At 34.1% G+C, this 21,316-nt stretch overlaps 1 protein-coding gene across 7 annotated transcripts in view; it reads left to right on the top strand.

The window, feature by feature from the left end:
- LOC135208471 (trichohyalin-like) overlaps positions 1–21,316 on the top strand; it is a 555,144-nt gene that overhangs the window by 212,508 nt on the left and 321,320 nt on the right. For all 7 annotated transcript variants that reach the window (XM_064240691.1, XM_064240696.1, XM_064240694.1 and 4 more), the window contains 2 exons: positions 13,683–13,833; positions 18,530–18,633. In XM_064240691.1, the coding sequence (XP_064096761.1) occupies positions 13,683–13,833; positions 18,530–18,633 (255 nt within the window). The remainder of the gene's footprint in view (positions 1–13,682; positions 13,834–18,529; positions 18,634–21,316) is intronic.

The following is a 21,316-nucleotide window of genomic DNA, read 5'->3' as shown; positions in this document are numbered from 1 at the left end:
AAGAAATCCAAAGGCTACAGAGCCTGGAGTTTGTCTTGAAGCCTTCGGAAGCCACAAAAGCCTCCGGAATTCCCAGAAGACTGGAATTCCCAGATTCCCTGCTCTTACCCCTCGGAGGACAAGAAAGATCCGGATAAGATCCACTTGGAAATTATTATTTTAGAAAATATATGTGTGCGTGTGTATACAAACACACACACACACACACACACACATATATATATATATATATATATATATATTATATATATATATATATATATATACGAATAACTTGATCACGAAGTATATAAAACGTGATGCTATGTATAAATAAAGGTTTTTTTGCCACGAAGGAAAAAATGAAAAAGCGAGATAGGCGAGTACTTTCGGTCCTATTCGGACCCTTTACTGAGGCACCCTGTGCCTCAGTAAAGGGTCCGAATAGGACCGAAAGTACTCGGCTATCTCGCTTTTTCATTTTTTCCTTCGTGGCAAAAAAACCTTTATATATATATATATATATACTATATATATATATATATATTATATATATATATATAATATCTATTAGCGGTGAGAAAAGCAATACTGCTATGTTGTTAAGTCGTTGTATTAATTTGCAGTGCCTTTAGTTTTTATATTAATTTCACGTATATGTTAAATTGTTTTATGTATCATTGCCGGATGTATCACCATGAATTTTTCTTCTTGCTCGTTTGAAATGTGATTTTGATTTCATTGTATATATATAATTATATATGTATTATATATCTATCTATCGATCGATCTTTCATCTCTCTCTCTCTCTCTCTCTCTCTCTCTCTCTCTCTCTCTCTATATATATATATTTTTTTATATATATGTGTGTGGTGTGTAGTGTGTGTGTGTGGGTGTGTGTGTGTGTATGTGTTGTGTGTGTGTATGTTTGTATATATGTATATATCCAGTTTTCCTGGTGTTTCTGTTTTCCCTTTTGCATACCTTGCATACCTCTCTTGCTCATTCATCGCTCTCCAGATATGTTCGAGGCTTCAAGGTTTATCTTAATGTAAAAATGTGGGACTTATGTTTCGAACCCCGTAGCCCCTCGGCGTTTGTGCGCTGTTTTCTACATCTCTCACCGGCACTCCTGGCAGTTTTTGAGCTCTTCCTTTGAAGGGGGTTTAAGTGAAAGCGCTACGATTCCTCATTTTTTTTTATATATATATTTATTTTCCCCTTTTCGTGCGCTCCTACCGCGTTTGCTGTTGGTGTCTCTGAGGAGTCCTTTTCTCCGGGAAAGGATTTGGATAAAATCCTCCCTTCCCCCAAGCTTTGCCCCATTTCTTTCAACATTTGGAAATATATATAGTTTTTTTGTTTGTCGTTACGCCGACTTTCCTATCTCGCTTTTTCTTTTGTTCGTCTTTCTAGTGCTTTTGCCTTCGTTTTGATTTCATCGAATCTGTCTTTTCTGCTTCGCATCACAAATTATGTTAGTTATGCTCTCTCTCTCTCTCTCTCTCTCTCTCTTCTCTCTCTCTCTCTCTCTCTCTCTCTCTCTCTCTCCTCTGTATAATCTATATATATATATATATTAATATATATATATAATATATATATATATGTATATATATACTTTACATTGCCAATATTTTCATTATACTCATATATATATATATATATATATATATATATATATATATATATATATATTTATTTTACATTGTAGGGAGGGTAGGTCCATCAGTGAAGCTCACGTCGTGCACTGTGGGCATTACTTGAGGTTCTTTGCAGCGTCTCTTCGGCCCCTTACTGCAACCCATTTCATTCCTGAGAGTTGTTTAATGGTGCAACTGCGAGGTTTCCTCGTGTTACGCTTTTAATACCATCTTTCTTCACCATTTCCCCTTCAGCGCTGCATGACCTCATAGGTTCCAGCACTTCGCCTTTTGCCCAAATTTTACATTATGATTCCAGTTGCATTATTTTCATTATATTCATCCTCCTCGATCTCTTGTAGTATTTGCTCTTTCAACGTAATAATTTTCTCTGAAGATCCAGAACTTGTGGTCCTTTGGGAATTAGGTCACTTGCCAACACGGGAATAGTTTGCCCCAGGTATTAGTGGAATGACGGTCGAGAAAGATCAAAATTGAGCCTCATTCGTGACGTCACAGATCCTCTGTTGCCCTTAGCCGTTGTCCTACCTCTCTCTCTCTCTCTCTCTCTCTCTCTCTCTCTCTCTCTCTCTTTGTCAGAAGTCTCACTGAGACAAATGATAAGTGGAATGGGATTACTGTTGTTATTTACAAGACGAATTTTACAGAAACTAAAAGTTGTTAATAAAGCAATATTGCCTTTTGAAACATTACAAAGTTATAAGTTTCATAATTTTGACAATTGCTCCCCTGAATGTTTCACCTTGCCGTTCATTATTTCTTATCTAATTATTAAGATAGCTCATTCGAAAAGATAGTAATATCTTCGAACAAAGCGCCTCAGTGGCGTAGTTAGTATGGTGTTGGCGTCCCACTTCGGTGGTCGCGAGTTCGATTCTCTGCCATTCCATTGAGGAGTGAGAGAAGTGTATTTCTTGTGATAGAAGTTCACTCTCGACGTGGTTCGGAAGTCACGTAAAGCCGTTGGTCCCGTTGCTGAATAACCACTGGTTCCATGCAATGTAAAAACACCATAGAAACAAAAAATATCTTCGAACAAAACCTATTACAGCATCGGGTACATATATCAGCTTTTTTTAAAAATTCCAGATTAGAGAGTTTTTAATCTTTTCATTCTATCAATGCTTTACCAAGTACAGCGTTAGCATTTTCCCTCATCGCAACTATTTGAGAGAAACTTACTAGAAAGCAGGTGAAATACTGTACGACTAGACAGCACACGCCCATACGTTTGGAAGTACTATTGAGAAATAATTGTCCGTTAACATGTCACTCTCGATTTCACGTGATATGACTCTTGTCCGACCATTTCTATTTCTACATTTTCAAGTGAGGTAGAGTCACATAAAGTCGAGTTTTCGGTTGATATGTCAATCCTGCTGTTTTGTTACAGTCGAGAAAACAAGTATGGCTATCTACCGTTCTGTTTATCGGAAATGTCTTACTACATCCGGTTACGTTGCAGTGTACTATATAATTATGTACCTCTGGTTATGTTGTCGTGTTGCACTCTGTTTCTATCCCTGTACGCGCACGCATACATACACGCTATATATATATATATATATATATATATATATATATATATATATATATCATATATATATATATATATATATATATATATATATATATATATATATATATATGTGTGTGTGTGTGTGTGTGTGTGTGTGTGTGTGTAGTGTATATAAATAAATAAATATATAAATATATATATATTTATTTATTTATTTATTTATTTATTTATTTATTTACTTATTTATTTATACACACACACACACACAAGTGGCTTCTACCACTTTAAGGCACCACATTTCCAATTTCCTACTTATCTAATTGTCTTTAAATGTAAACTTTAAAAGAGAGCATAGTACAAAATTCAAGATTATGTGTATAATAGCATTTACTTAAAATTTTTTAGATCGCAACTTTGTGACAACCCTAAGCACTATAAGTGACGGGATGTAACTTTTACGGGATAACTATTTCTATCCAAGCATTACGTTGACCATTGTTGTTCTGCGGCTGACGAAACTAACGGGATGAACTAAATCACCTTGGAATCACGTCTGTTCTGATTTTTTTTTATACATTTTAAGCAGCACATCCATTGCAGTATTAAAGCAGACAAAATCTTATATTACAAAATTGCTCTTGGACGTGCATATTGCGAAGTTGATTGAAATAAGTCGTGATGCACCACAACTTAATGAAAGCTTCGTATGGAATGCTGTCACAGTTTTGACTTACACTCGTCCAGAGGCTGATGAAAATATGACTCTTTGCTGTTTATCTGTTGTAGGTTATTTAAACATTCCAGCGCGATGTGCGCTGTTAAGGAATGAGCTTTTTCTGTTACTCACACTAACTACATTAGACTTACGAAAAGTTCACTATATATATAGTATCTAAAATTTAACGAGTTGTGAGGATAGAGAGATAGGAAGATATGTAGAAAGATAAATAGGCAGATAGATTGTAATTGTCTTCTCTAATAAAAATTTTATGACCCGGGCAAAATGATCTGAGTGAGTACACACGTGATTAAAACGCACCGAGAATAAATTAATTAGTTTATAGGCTTTTTTTTTTGAGGGGGGAGGGGGGGGGTGACCATAACTGAAATGCATCAGCTAATTATTCTTGCTAATCAGGGACGTATTCAGGGCATGAAGCCATTTTATCTCGATTTTGAAATTGACACCTGGCTTTGCTTTTATTCCACAGCGTGACTGAAATAAGTCTAAATCTTGACAATGGCGTATAATTAGTTACGGTTACTGGGTTAATTGCTTTTATATGAGATTGAAGGTATTTTTATTCGTTGAAAACAGTAGCATTACACACATAAATACCTCACCAAATCAATGGAGCTGTAAGAGAAACTGTTACTTTCAAGATTAATATGTAAATATATTTACTACGTGGTTTGTTAATTTCATATCTATACAGAGAAAGAAGTAAACTGACAGGTCCTCTCAAATTAAATCTCTTGTAATGAAATTAAAGTAAATAAGAGATTAATTGTCAACATTTGAAAGAATATTGAACATTGGTTTTTGTAACTGTAAGGGTTTTGAATGGATCGCCAAATAATGTCATCTGTTTAATTTGAATTCATTAAAATGAAAAAACATTTAAATCTAGTAATTTCTTCGATGGAAAATGTTTATAACAGTTTAAAACTGAAGAAAATAATGTCATTCTCCTTTCATGTCCTACTAAAAATTCAAGTATTTAAAGAATAACGGAGGAGAAGTAAAATCAAATATACTGCGTCATTGACGCGTTCGTAATTGGAGTCCTTACGGAGGCTGCACAGAAATTGTAACCTTGACAAATAGTAAGAGACTGTTTTTTTATGAATCCAACTTTTAATAGGTAAAGTGATAACAAGTCTTGGACTTGACAGACCAAATGAAATTCGAAGTTTAAAAAATAATATAGCAACAGGTAGCCGGTTGTCGTAAGAATAATGAACTTTCTGAAAAAAAAATGTTTTACTCAAATGCTGAAACAGCAATGATGATGTTATTATTTAGCAATTTCTTTATGTTGTAGTAGCACTTAGGCTTATATATTATAACTCAGAAAGCAGAGGTTGTAGTCCATGCACTTTGAAGATTTCACAATTATACCCCTTAAAGTGTAAATTGAGTAAGACAAATCTGCACCAAAGACCTTGGCAAGAGGAGGATTCTGACAAAATGTAAGATAAAGTAAATACGTTTTGCTGATGATACAGTTTTACCATGATATAAGTAGATTTGAAAATATCGAGATCATGATGCAGAATATAGATAGAGTTGGACACATAAAGTAAAAAGACTGAAATTACATGAAGGCGAATAAGAGTGAATTTTATATTTATTTTTAGATTTAATATCAAAATCAGTATTCATAAAAACAGCTGCTAAGCAGATAGTAAATCTAGGAACCAAACTGTACTCAGTGACGATGAAAATTAATATTTATAAAATCGAGGCTCGGAGTGTAAGGAAATTAGGGCATTGCCATTTGAAAAATAAATCTTAATTAAGAAATACCTAAAAATGTTTGATCGTGATTATGTCATCAAAAGATTAGACTATTTTAATTGGCTTTATAAACGCCTATTGAATTACTGAATGAGTAACCATGTTTACTTAATATATTGGCGTAATAGACAATGCATTACATTCTGAGACAGGATTACTCATTTGGTATCACATTTCCACAGGCTACCGATCAGTTCCTTAATAAAATGTGTTTTGACTTACGCTTCAGTAAAACTTAAAATTGAATGCAGCAGCAAGTATAAGTATTAAAGATAATAGCTTAAAATAATCGACCACAAACAAAGCAATAAAAGAACCTTTTAGTCCATAATCCCAAGACTGTTCAATATCTCGTATCTTCTTGATTAATAAGATTCAACCGCTGAGAGACGTCTTAAGAAGTACAGACATTATGCAAGGTGGTCAAAATATTTTTGGTATAGCAGAGTCAACAATCCGAAAGCTTTCAAGATTTCATGACTTAAAGTACAATTCAGCTATTAAAATGTGCAGAATGTAAAAATGTTGAACTCAACTACTACGTTGTCATACAGGGTTGGTAGAGGTAAATTTTAATCTTACAGAGACATGTTGGCATAGTCACCTTGTACCAGGATCCGTGTTCTTCATGTTACACGTTTATGGCATAGAGTGAAAGCAGTTTTAGTATGGCTTCGACATTTATCGACGGCGAAAACATAAAGGCTCTGGAGAAAATACTAAGGATTGAATACGGCTCAGTGTCTCTTGTTCTCCCATTTATAATGGCAAGATTTTCTTCTCAAAGGTATAGTCACAATGAGGTCATATCTGTAGATAATGTTCTTTGCAGTAGCATTTTCCCCAAAGTCCATTTTCTAGAACATATCAGTATCCCGACTGCCTCATCAGGAGAGACGTCACTGCCATCGATACTTTTTTTCTTCTGTCTTTGCTTCTTTTTCTTTAAGCTTATCACTCTACCTCCATCCCTCTATTTGTACAATTTTTAGAGTTATTCGTCCATGTTCCCTAATATCATATCAATAATGTCTTTCGGTTATTCATGTCTTCATCTCCATACATAAAAATTTACGAGATTCTGACTCCTCCCAAATCATGTTGAAAGCTGAACTAGTAATCGTATGAAAGTCTTCCCCTTCATTATTATTTCACACCGTCAATAATTGATACGGTAGCTTTATGCCTTTTAGAAATATTTTGCAACATAGATACCTGTAAAGTAATATGTAAGGTATAGGACTACGAAACAACTAATAATACTCTCAACTCGCGAAACATCACTTTTAATTGTATTTCATAGATACAGCGTTGCTATAACGTTATTAACCTAAACGGCTATAATCAAAACAATAAATACTAAGAAACAGTGCTCTCTCTTTCTCTCTCATTTATCCCTTCATGGTTGTCGTGTAATATCAGTAGTAGTCGCGGAGGCAAATCCCTTAAATGGCATTGCTATATAGTAATGATACAGTTGCCATTTTGACGATTTATCGCGCCTTTCAGCAACCTCTGGCATTATGTAATTGTCAGAAATTCACTTCATTTTGACTTACTGTCAAATGGTTATTGAAAGAATTAATGAAGGGCATTTCAATGTGAAAATTTTAAAATTAAGTAGATGTCAGTCTAGCTAGCTGTCCTTAATTGTGCCAAGTGAATACAAACATCTTCCAAGTGCAGCTGTCGTAAGGGATAGATTTCGATTCAGATTCATTTTTATTTATGTGTAGGTTTACCTCAACCATTTATCTGCTTAAAAGTTTTTTCCTGTAAACCTGTTTTTTACGCAAATGTTACAGGTGCATTTTTTAATACAATGTATCGAAAAAGGTGTCTTTATGATACTATAACAAGGAAATTGGAAAATACTATGCAGTTCACTTCGAGCAAGCACTGGTCTACATTTTCAATAGGCTTCATCAAAAATTGTTTGATCCCGCCATCTGGCAGTGGTGATGCATAAACAAAATACCATGGCCTCGCGCACAGCAAATACGAGTGGTGTAGCCATCAAGCAATCCAAATAGCAAATCTGAATTGCACATGAGCGTGCCTCGGGAAAATGTAAGTGCCCTTTGTCAAATGGGTTGAAATTCCCTGTTTTATACCTCAAGTTGAGAGCTTTTTGAACCACCCTCGTGTTTATTTAAGCCCAACTATGACAACAAGGACCTGTTGATCCAAGATTACTTCATATTTTTATTTGCATACCAAGGGAAGCAATCCCGATGGACCAAATGTGTGCATATAACAGCTTCCATCAACAGAATCAAAATAGATCATGATGAAGATAATTCGCTCTTAATTTTGTTAAATATTTACTAAGCCTACTTCTTTGGTTTCCAATGATCTTTTGTTTTTCTTTCCCTTAGGGTTTGGACATGTAAACATTATGTGCTAATATTTTAATGTTAAAACTTGTGGCTTTAGATAGCCTATAATATTTTAGGCCTCAAGAAACCCATCTACAATGAATAGCCCACAATTTTCTAGGGCTCAAGGAACCTTTTCACAACAAATAACCCATAATTTTCTAGACACCAATGAGCCCATCTACAACTAATTTATCATCTACTTCGTCTCTTAGCTTGAAATGATATCATGAGCTCCAGTCGCAATTAGTGGTCGGGTTCCTTAGTTAACTTTCTGATTCTAAAATCTCCTTCATGTCACTTACACAATTATGCCACTTTTTTTATTCACGTAAACTTGTAAAGCTTTAATATACGTGGGCAGTAGATTTAAAAGTTACCTCGCAATAATTTCTAGATTTCCCTCTTGGCTATGCACATGTAAGATTTTAATTAATTGAAATTTCTTTATCCCACTTTCTGGAAATTGGTTATTCAAGTGAGGGGGAAAACGTACTAAGAATTATATATATATATATATATATATATATATATATATATATATATATATATATATACATACATACACACACACACAGAGTATCTAATATATATATATATATATTTTTTTTTTTTTCTTTTCTTTTCTTTTTGTACTGATGCTCCTCTTCTTTAATTTTCTTTGATCTGCACAGTATAATGCTTTCTCACTCCATAATTGTAAAGTAAATAGTTTGTTATATCTGTGTAACTTATCAGTATAGTGTTCTCGATGTAGGTTAAGATGGCCGGTTGTTCGCCCTTTAGGCAGTATCAGCGGGCAAACCATCAAGCACGGTATATCTTCTGGGTTTATGAGGAGACGGTCGCGGGTCTCTTAATCCCCCGTTGGCTTCTCCCATGAGCAGCCGGCGACTTTAATTCTTTATTTTCAAAGCGTTTATTCTTGGAGATAGCGGCTAAGAAAATGGATTGTTATTCATACTCTCATCGGAGAAGGGCTACACTGGCCTTTATTTTATTTATTTATTTATTTTTTTTATACTTCAGTAGAATTTTCTGCGGATTTTTTTTTATTTTTGAAGTAGTGGTAACAAAAATGATACTGAGATTATTGCTTTATACTTCGATGCCGATAAGGGAGGGTGTGAACATTGGCTTGAGTGAATTGCAATTTGTGGAATTATGCAAGAATGAGGGCGATGGAATTCAGTAAAATAAAAAGTTGGACGCTAGCAACCTGAATAATGTTAGGGCAAAGCATTCTTTCATGTTGATCCTGGAAAATAAAGTTTTACTTTCTATTTTGAGACGGATGAAGAAAAATCAGCAGCTAACGAGTTGAATACGAAGCAAGACAAAAACATTCTTTAAATGAAAGATTTAACAATGAGATATAATTTTGTTTACCTCTGTAAGGTCTTCCCTTTGTTAAAATTTAGCAACCATTGATGTTAATAGTCGCAGTGCCTCACAAAAGTAAAACGCAGTAATTTATTTCGTGTACCTCCATTATTCTGATTAAAACTCTCTTCCAAAGCGTAACTTGGGGAGAAATTTCTCACTCAAAATCCAGAAAAGCGTCATCTGAAATGAAGGGTCATATAAAAAGATTGCAAAGGGACAAAGTACTCTCGGTAATTGTTGTGATTTGGGAACAGGATTTCAGTTCAATAATATGTGTGAATTTTAAGCTTAAAAAAATGGAGGAAGGGGCTGGAGAAGCTGTACAAACTTTAATAACGAATTTAATGAGAATTTAAGATAGCTTGGTTTTTGTCGTATAATTTGATGGATTGTGTAAATATGGAATAACCATAGTCATTAAAATTTAATAAAAGTACTTTGATTAAATAAATAATAATTATGAACTATTAGTTAAACAGTGCACAACTAAATGCCTAAAAGAACAGCAATAAGCTTTTGAATAAAATTTCAACAATTAAAAGGTGGTATAGACTTGATTCATTAAACTGATAAAAACCTGAGTAAGTTTTTCAAATTTCTTGAGCTGAAAAGACCGTATAAATGCAATTGAAGCTCATTTCTGTAAAGTAAACACTATAACTGAGAAGAGAGTGAAGACCAAGAATAGTATCCAATTAAATATGGGGAAAGGATAAAAATGCAAAGCATATTTACAGAGAGAGAGAGAGAGAGACAGAGAGAGAGAGAGAGAGAGAGAGAGAGAGAGAGAGAGAGAGAGAGAGAGAGAGAGAGAGAAAGTGAAAGTACGGTAAATATAATATGGAAGCGCCGGCCTGCATGAAAATTTGTATAAAGAAGAGCCTGCCGACCTTGTAATAATTGGAACATTTATTGAAATTGTTTACAGGGTCATAGATGGAGATTTAATGAAAGATTAACAAGCTGAATAACAGAAACGGACATAAGGAAAAGCTGGCGAGGACCGAATTAGATGGCGGTTAGTTGAATTTTGTACGTGTGATATGAAATAAATGTTTTTGCGTGGTAAGGCATTGATGTACTAAGCTTGGTGCTTTATAAATTGACTGGCCTCACTTAGAGGCCATTTTCTTCCGTCAAGGGTTAATAACCCTTCTGTAAGTGCAGCTATACCTTGGGATACGGGGCATTAGTAACCCAAGCCAATAGGTGTTCTAGGACAGCCATGTTTAGGTGCTGTTGAATACTTGCTGTCTACTACCACTGCAGTAACAGAAAATGTTGACTGGCTGACTTGGTGTGTACACACACACACACGCACAATTTATATGTATATATATATTATATATATTATATATATATATATATATATATATATCAGGATGAAGAGGTAAAGGCATATCTCTTACAAATACAGGTGATGTGAAACATCGTCCTAATAGACTTGTTTCATGTCAGAGACACGCCTTTACCTCTCCAAGCCGTGGCGTTTGTCGGGTCTGCCTTCCTCTGCGATTCATCATAATATAATATATATATATATATATAATATATATATATATATATATATATATATATATATTATATAATATGTGTGTGTGTGTGTGTGTGTGTGTGTGTATGAGTTCAAATGCAAGTTTATGTGGAGAAAAAATATCAAATGGTAATTATATAGGCATGGGTGGATGGATGCTTTCAACTCGACTAGGTTCGAAGACTGCAAGAAAGAAGGATAAGAGACTTGTTTACCTGGAACCTGTATTAATATAGCAGCAATTGGTTTAAGTTTCTTATTTTATCGACACTGAGATGCTGTCATTTATTTATTTTATTTTTACCTTTTGTATCCACGGCTTCATCCCCCACCCCAACTCACAAGAAATTGATGATAAGAATAGAGAAACATTGAAATGAAAAGATTATTAGAGGAATAGAGGTCCGCGGTAACCAACAGACATGTATCTTTACCAGAATCTAAGTTTATTTCACTCAATCAAGGGCACCCTTAGAAGTTACGCAATATGAAACTAATGCTTGTTTTGTTTAAGAGGTCTGTGATAGATCAGTTTAACCTGACTGTGAAACCATTAACTCAATTTGTTGGACTTTTTGTTTTGTTTTTTGTTGTTTTTTTAAATTTTTTGTTCTTTTTTTTCTTTTTTCTTTTTTTCTTGGTTGTTGCCGTTTCCATTCGTGCATGTCTCCTTTTTCTTCTGGCCTTAAGTTCCATTATTCCTTTTGACTTCAGATCTTGATCAAATTGGGTAAACTTTTCCCCTTCACCTTAATTATCTGTAACCTTGAGGTACGTTTTTGAAGCCACAGATTTATTTTTATTACAAAAGGCTAAAATTTTCATTGCAGTATCCCTCTCTACATATCTTACGGCCAAATCTGTTATAACTTTGAGGTTATATTACTGGTGTTCTCAAATGAGCTAACGTTTCTGGAAGTGACTTAATAAAAATGATTTTTTTATCAGATATGATGCCGTTTGAGAACGAGTGATTGGTTGGGAGTTTAGTTTCAGGTGGCTTATGCAAGTATAAGCCATTTCTCTAAGTCTGGTCAGTCATTGACCATACTTAGATTAATTGTTGATGTATTTAAGAGGCCTGGAGTTGAAACTCTGGACTCGTTCCACCCAACCGAGACGAGAAAAAGAAAGCATACATTTTGAGTTTCTGCAAACTCGGTTATTATTCCTTGGCATTACAACTGACTGGTGTATTAATTGTGGCGTTAATCTTGTGTTTAACAAGCATACCGAATGTTTTTTTAAGTGCGCTGTTTTTTCGACGGAAAATATACCGTAAATATGTAGTCTCTTTCAAAACTGAAAGTCAATACCGAAAGAGTTGCAGAGTTGTATATATTGTTATTATTCGTAATTTTACTCTTGTCTCTGTTCTTTATTCAGAAAGCCTTTTTAACCATTTGGAAGTGGTGGTTGCCTGACTGATTTAAAAGCTTTTGGCAATCTACCCGAGATTGCAGTTTATATTACTTGGGTCAGAAAATTTCCATCGGTCCAGTGATTTTCTGGTTATTAATATTTTAAATTCAAAAGCAGTTTTTATTTTCCATAAACACATACACACACACACATACTCCAAATATATGGGAATCGAGTTACTATAATTGCTTGAGCAGTTTTAGAGTTTTCTTATCAATATTATAATTTTTCATATTCAACTTCTTATTCTTCTCCGGACTTCAACGTAGAATGACGTAGAGATTTCGAGGATAAGATGTCTTAAATGAAACCACGATATTACTATTTGAGTGTAAGGTTATCAGAATTAGTTAGCATTCCTTTTGTTATTATTATTATTATTATTGAAAGATATTGCTGCATCAGCTGCATTCAACTTGTAAATAGTCTTCTCTATTTTTCTAATAATAGCTTTCTCTCTGCTATTACAACTGGCGAGTATTGCGCCGATATTACTCATCAGGAGAGTAATATCGGCGCAATACTCGCCAGTTGTAATAGCAGAGAGAAAGCTATTATTAGAAAAATAGAGAAGACTATTTACAAGTTGAATGCAGCTGATGCAGCAATATCTTTCAATAAGACTTGTTTGAAAGAGGGTCTCCTTCCAATGTATTATTATTATTATTATTATTATTATTATTATTATTATTATTATTATTATTATTATTATTATTATTATTATTATTATTATTATTATTATTATTATGTCTACGGGTAAGAAGGTTTGGTACAAGGAAGTGTTGTCTTAAGAGCTCTCAAATATGCAGCGATTTTTTGTCCTTATATGAGGTCGCTCACCCATATTTCTACTCCCACACCATTTGGCAAAGAGACCTTGTGTACCGACGGGTTTTGTGGTTTTATGTCACTGACAATTTCAAATATTAATGAAACATACATGTACTAGGGAGGACCAGCTGTGTAGCGAACGTTTTATTATCACTATTATTATTATTATTATAATATATGTGTTGGGGAATGGAGCACCTTTGATGCTGCGAGTTTTCTTTTCTTTCTTTTTAATGTTTATATATCATATTCATTATCTCCACATAAATTGCAGTTGCTTGCGACAGTAACTCTTATTTCTACTCCCGAAAGTCCTTTAAATTGAATAGAAACTAAATTTTGTTCTGAGAAAAGACAAATAAAACGGTTGTGGTTGCAGTTTCTGTCATTTTGATTTCGGAAAAATGTCTCGCACAAATATGAATGTTTGTGAAACCTTCCTTTTCAGGCTGGACTTGGAGGGCGGCATGGGAATGATGGGTGGCGACGCGCGGGCGGCGATAGCAGCGGCCAGAGAGGATGCAGACCGCGCCCTCCGGAGGGAGAAAGCAGTCACCTACGAACTGGAGCAGGCGCGACAAGCAATAACGAATCTCAAGGCAAGGAATGTTGTCTTTGTATGGCTGATGCTGCTGAAATAAATCAGAAAAGAATAATTGATTTGTTGTGGAGATATAAGCCATTTAATTTAGAAATAATGAAAATGATAAATGATTAAGAGAATATAATTGAGCTAGATTATACAATTTTTCCGTTGATATTTTATGTCAATTTAAATAAAAAATTTTAGTTATTTGAAACATGTTTCCTTATGAAAAGATTTTCTTATATATTACTTAATAAATATTGTCTTAGAATTGAGATGATCGATCGATTGAAAAATTTAATAAAAAATACATTTGCTGTTCAGGTCAGGGGCAATTTTCACATGTAATCCATTTTAGCGATGTTTATTAATTACAAGAACAGTGTCCTGCTTCTGTTAAAGTGAGGGCGGTTTTATGACATTCTTTAGAATGAAAATACCGGGTCAAAGCTATACAATCGTTGTTTTGGTTAAAAGTAAACTATTGAAGCCGTTTACGATTTATATAATTTTCGGTCCAAGCCGAATAATAGAATTATGATTATGTAAAACTATTTGTAATTTTCCTGTAACGTCTTTGTGTGTGTGTGTGTGTGTGTGTGTGTGTGTGTGTGTGTGTGTGTGTGTGTGTGTGTGTGTGTGGGGGTGGGGGGAGAGTAACAAATGTATGAGGGTTGTATGATTTTATATCGGTACAAAAACATTGCTGTAATACTCAGGGAGGCAGGAGGTCTATCCGCCTGCTACGTTCCATATTTCATTTTAATTGCAACCCCCCTAATTACGTAAATTTAGAGGGCTTTATAATTAAAACGCACGTTTTTTTGCACTATCTCTAACATTTCCTTATTTCATTTCACCCAATAGAGAAATTTGAGTGTTCTTTTGCCTCAGCCAGATCGTAAATAACTCAAGAACGAGGACGGAACTGTAAAATGAGCATTAAAATGTGCTCTAAATTCACACGACTAACGATTATCTGACATGATTAGATGTACAGAAATTCTCATCTAACACGAAAAAATAAAAATTAATAGGAAAAATAATAATAATATAGATTTTCGCAAATATCTCGGAAACTCTTATCCCTGTAGTCGTATTGCCGATCTGTATAATTTCGTGTACCAGGAATCTTTTAAAACTAAGTAGAAATCTCCGAGGATTAGGAAATGAGATATATAATGAGCAGCAAACTTTAGTGGCCTTGCTAACTGTTGAGATTTTTATAATACATATATTCAAATATACATGTATCTTCTGTGGCTCTCAAAAAATAAATAAAACTGAAAGTGTCAGAGAGAGCGAGCGTCTTAACTAAAAACTGACGATTTTGTTTCATTGGGCAAATTTTGCAAAGCTTAGTAACATGAAGTTGAGTATTATGAGGTACGTATTAAAATTTTGCAGGGTTACCACCAGGTTGAAAATTGTTTGTTTACCTTATCAAGAAATGAGGTTTTCCGAATTCCAGAATCTCGACTTCAAATTATATATATATATATATATATATATATATATATATATATATATATATATATATATATTTATATGTGTGTGTGTGTGTGTGTGTGTCTGTGTGTGTGTGTGTATGGAGGTGCTTTTGTCTGTATATTAAAAGCCACGTGTTTACTATTGAATAGAAAATTAAATAAGTTTTTGTTTGAAATTGATGTATAATCTTAACTATTATCAATTCTGTTTTAGTTAAATACTTTTAACGTATATTGTAAAATTGACCGCTATATCTAGATAAGCAAATGAGATTATTGCCATTCCTGGCTTTCAGGAAGCAGAGATGCATTTTTAGTCCTTAGCGATCCAAATTTTCTTATGGCGGGAAATAAAAGTATTAATCCGATTAAAGTGGATTTTCATAATACTTCGTAAATTGTCGGAAACTGTACCAAATTTAATCACCCAAAGTTTAGAGTGTACTATGCTGCAGTCTCTTGAAGTATCAGAGTGTGTAGTTTGAATTTCTGTTGATCATCGTTGTAAACTTCTAAAGTTTTGAGTTTTCTTGGGAAGTTTATCTTGAAGACCAGATTTTTGGAAACACCTGATTCATTAAACCTTTCAAGGTACTCTCGAAAGGAACGCTACTATAACTTTTACTTATAAGCTAGTTAACCTCTTCTTGAAGAGTAAAATTTTAGACATTTTTGGTGTCGTAATGTCTGAAGTCAGTGTTAAATTGGTGGGGTGCATACTTATAAATTTGAAAGCCTGATGTTTTTTTCTATTAAATTTTCTTATTTTGTTCATGTTTTAAATATTTGGTATTGATAAAGTATTTGCTCTGTAAGTCAGTACTTCAGTTATTAATGAATTAAGTCTGGAATCAAAGTTCGTTTTCTTTTCAAAGTTTAGTCTTCCCAAACAGAGAGCTCATATTCTTTTAATTTAAAGAATCTGATAAAATGTATAATGGTAAAATCATTGGGTCTTAAAACTGAAGACCTTAAAAGCAAGCTATTGATTTCAGATTGAATTATATTTCGCAAATAATGAGTTATGTAACCTTTGAAGTCCCAGAATGTATTCTTTGTGCAAGAAAGGAATTTATACTAAGAAATATTATAGAAGGCGTTTGAAAAGTCCAATATCAGACTTTAAACTTTATGAAGTCACGTGTAAACGTCATTACGTAGAAAGCACGCAGATAGCGCATAATTTCTCCAAAGCCAAATGAATAACAGAACTATCATTGATCAGTACCCGGATGTGGATCTTCATAGTTTTTGCAGCACTAAGGTCTTCTCTAGTGATGGCGAAGGACTATCTAAAATTTTGAGTATAGCCTATCTAAAGCTATAGCATTCCATCTCTTAATGCTGCATGTCTTCGTCTAGTTAAATTTCAAGGTCATCATCGTTCAAGTAAAGACTTACTTTTTAAATTTGAATTCTGTCTATTGAAGAATAATGTTATTTTCAAAGTCTCTTGAAGTAAACAAAGTTTTCCTGTAGAAGTACACGCCCCATCATTTCAGAACCATAGGATGTAATTTCTTAAAACATTCTTTATCACTTTTAAAAGCTACACAAACTTATATTTTGGGAGTAGTGAATGAATTCGAGAAAAAGAGAGAATGAGTTTCAGAACAATAGATAATATTATACTCTTCACATAAGTCGTAATTGCGTAATGATAGTTATTATGTTAGGATTATTTCATTCTTGTCAGCATAGTCCACTAACCTTCCTGAAGTAGTTTGTGGTAGAATGTCCAGCTGTTGACATGAAAATATAAATATTATTATTATTATTATTGGGAGATACGGGAATGTGTAGGCGTTATTATAAGAGAGGAGAGAGAGAGAGAGAGAGAGAGAGAGAGAGAGAGAGAGAGAGATATCTTATTGTAGTGGATGGGAACTCAAACAAATGGTCCAAGTGTGTTGACTTGGGGATCCACTTGTTCCACCTGGCCGTGGAACCCACCCTCGCTGTTGACCTGCATAACGAGTTATCTGCAAACATACCCCATCATTAAGTGGAGCCAAACGGCAATATTATGTTGGAGGAGCCAGCTGTATGCTTATTATCAGTTTGTATATGCATCTGCTTCTATTATTGTGTGTAAGTGCTCTAGCAACACACACACACACACACACACACTCACATACACTCACACATTGAGGTATCTAGGTTTCAGGAATTAAATGAGAAAGTGTATTTATTTTCTGGTATATTGGTTATATTTATTTCGTTTTTTATTTCGTGCTTTAGGTGTGAAGTGAGTGTTTCTTGGCATATTTTTGCCTAAAATGAATGTATGTACACGGTGGAATTTTTAAAATATAATATAGTTTAAATGCCGATTTAACGTCGTTTTATTTGAAGGAATCTGTAGGGATTTAAACTTTCTTTATATATTATTGGACAGTGTTTAAAAATATTGCTTCTCAAATCTTTTATTCTTTTTCAAATACTTCCAAGTCTCTTTGAGTAACGCGCTTCATACGCGTTGTAACTGACGTGAAAGGGGGACTGCCTTCCAAACATGCTTCAAACAGCGAATTTCAATGACCGGTATTTATCAAAGAGAAACCCCAGATATCTTGCCTTTTCCGAAAATATGGAGACTTTTTTCCAAAGTGTCACTTTGATGAGATTTTTCTCTCTCTGACGTTCATGTTAATTGTTGCATATGTGTATGCATGTATAGTGCGTTTGTATATTTTTGTACAGCGAAAAGCATTGCGTTCTCTCTCTCTCTCTCTCTCTCTCTCTCTCTCTCTCTCTCTCCATATATATATATATATATATATATATATATATATATATATATATATATATATATATATATATATATCTATCTATATATATATATATATATATATATATATTTATTTTTATATATATATAATTTTGTATTATGAGCTTACTGCTAAAGTTCAAACACACGTTTTGGAGGTGGCACGCAATGGCAATATATATACAACGTCTTTTAATTGTTTTCGTTCCCCCCCTGCTGCTGTAGCCCTAACAATTTTGCACAACAGAAGTTTCTCATCTAAAACAACATAACTGGTTTTATTTTTTCTCTCTGAAAATTAAGTTTTACGAATGTTGTGTATTTATATATATATATATATATATATATATATATATATATATATATATATATATATATATGTATATGTATGTTTGTATGTATGTATGTATATATTTATATGTATTTTCTGATAAATTTCATCGTTTCAGGGTCACCATGATTTCATCATGAGGGAAAGAGACGCCCAAATGGCGATGGAAAGAGAGAAACAGGAGCTGGAGTGGCAGACCCGGATGGCTGATTTGGAAAACAGGTACCGTAGAGAGAGAGAGAGAGAGAGAGAGAGAGAGAGAGAGAGAGAGAGAGAATGAATTACTGTGCTCTCAATTTCTTTTCATCCTGTAGACAACGTAATTCTGGCTCTATTAAGGTGTGCAAACTGGAGAACGCTTACTAGTACCAAGAGTGAGGTACGATGAATTAAATAATATTGGGAACTATATCAGCAGGTGCCACAGAAAAATAAAGTCAAGAAGCCCATAGGCCTCTGATTTATTGAAACACTTGAACTTTCTTGCCCTTACGATTAAATTGATGATCTTGTTAGTGACTAAACCCTTTTCCTGCTTTTTCGATTAGATGGATTATCCTGCCAGTGCCAATATCTGTTATGTCATTGTCTCAAGAATGGAGTGTCAAGTATAATTGACAATGGATCTCATAAGTCTGGTCACTGTGTTCCATGACATCAGAACTTAAGACTTTTAGTTTGACAGTTGAGAAACAACATGGACGCTCCTTTTATAAGAAAGTGGCTTCGTCGACCTAAGCTAGCAGATTATGTACAGTAAGTTCCAGAAGTGAAGCGACAAATCTCAGAATTGATCGTACTTCTATAGAAAACTCATGGGGTTTTGCAGTTAGTAAATTTTATTCCATTATTGTCATCCATTTATCTGATAATACGTATCAGTGATTAACTGAATAAGCGCACAAAGTATTTCCCCAGTGAATGATCAATGTTAGTTCAGTAATTGTTTATTAATAGAAAAAAAGAACCCCAAAGAACATCTGCGGCTGCTTCAAAGTGTGATATGAAGTGTTCACCATAGAATGGCAGCAGGAACCGTGTGCATAAGCATTGGCCTAATATTTGTAAATTAACTTTCTACTTTACTTTTATAGCGTTATATCGAAAGTTATAATGATTTCTTTTGATAAAGCACAGAGAAATTTAGCATCTGATTAAATGAAATATAAAAATATGACAAGTTTGGTGTAAAAAAAAAAAAAAAAAACAAAAAAAAAAAAAAAAAAAAACGAAATCCAAGTTTTATGTGCGCGGTTTAGCGTTGGTTACATGGTTAGGCCTATTTCAAGAATCAAGGAAATATATTTTCCAGCTTGTTAGTTAATAATTTCATGGAATTTCTCGATTGTGCAAATTTTTGCATGCGGAATTGCGTTCAGGGTCGCACCAGACAAGTATTTCGTAGGTTTCCACCCTTTTTTTTTTTTTCTTTTCTTTCAGTGCATAAGTGAGACTATTCTTGTCCATACGATCCGGAGTGTGAATATGCTTGGCGAGTATTATTTTAATTCGAGTATCCCTAATGCTCTCTCTATCGCTCTCTCTCTCTCTATCTCTCTCTCTCTCTCTCTCTCCTCTCCTCCTCTTTCTCTCTCTCAGGAGGTTTTTATCTATCAGGAATAACCAGAGGTCGGTTGTTTTAAGAATCGAGCACTAGGCCTATTGGTCATGCTCGGGTGCTTCTTTATATATATATATATATATATATATATATATATATATATATATATATATATATATATATATATCCCCAAAAAACTCATAAATTTCTGTTATGCAATAATACTTGACTGGATCGAACTGATTGCTGGTTGTCAGTGGTGATATGAATTTGGGTGATATCACTCCCTTATGATACGCCCACTTACGCAAATTCAGTCTTAAATTTCACGGTTGGGATATGATTCGAAGATTTGAAGTAATAGGTTGAAGTGAAAAAGGTGTAGTTAGTATTATGGGTAAAGGTATAGGTAGAGGGGGGAAGGGGTGATTGGGGTCTGTCGTCTCCCTACTTAACCAGATGGTGATTTTACGGGTGTTCTGGTTGTTTGCGACCGACTTTCTTATTTTTTATATAGCGAGTCTGTTTCCCAGGTGCAAGGATAGGTCCTGGTGTCGGTCCTGAAGGTTCTATCTTTGCCTAAATAACAGACAGTGGCCCTGCATTGTAAGCCTTGCAATGCCCGGAACAAGGCCTAGTCACCTGAAGGTAGCAGCAGCAGTTTAGAGCCGTTTCTCGAAGATGGTGTTTTTATGCTCGTCCTAGAAGCTAGAGTCAGAACTACCAACCACCCCCAACTTCTCCATTGAATCTAGGTGCATTCATGGTTGATTATGTTTAATGTCGCGGAGATTTTCCCTTCACATTCTATTGATACCAAGTGATTGATACTTGCATGGTTTTATGCATCTTCGCTAAAATAATTGATAATACACTATAATATTAAATATTTGTTTCCACATTGCTCGAAATATACATTGGTAATGTTGGTAATACTGTGTTGAACGAAAATTTCAAATTGTTTCGTTTCTATAGTTTGAAGTAATTGCTATACTTTAAAATAATTACTATTACCGTAATTTTTTCTTATATTGTTATAATATCTAGATTGATATTTGTGCAAATCATGTTAGCTTTATTTTGCTTGATAGAGCTTTCACTGTAGAAAAAAAAATATTTTCAGCTACGAGTTGTAGTTGCCAGTTAGTGAATTTCGAACGAAATTCTCTGAAATTTGTCGCTTCAGTTTTGGAACTTACTGTACCTGGTAGTGAGACGATTGTATGGTTGCAAGAGGGGTTACAAAGGCCAAGAGGCTAGCATACCATCCTAAAAGTCATGGAAACGAAGTAACACCTGTCATCATCCCTTCTAACATGCTAAATAATTTTTAGGAATTAAACA

The sequence above is a fragment of the Macrobrachium nipponense genome, chromosome 35, assembly GCF_015104395.2.
Source record: "Macrobrachium nipponense isolate FS-2020 chromosome 35, ASM1510439v2, whole genome shotgun sequence".
Lineage (NCBI taxonomy): Eukaryota > Metazoa > Arthropoda > Malacostraca > Decapoda > Palaemonidae > Macrobrachium > Macrobrachium nipponense.
The sequence above is the reverse complement of the archived record's forward strand: the minus strand, read 5'-3'. Positions and strand labels throughout refer to the sequence as shown.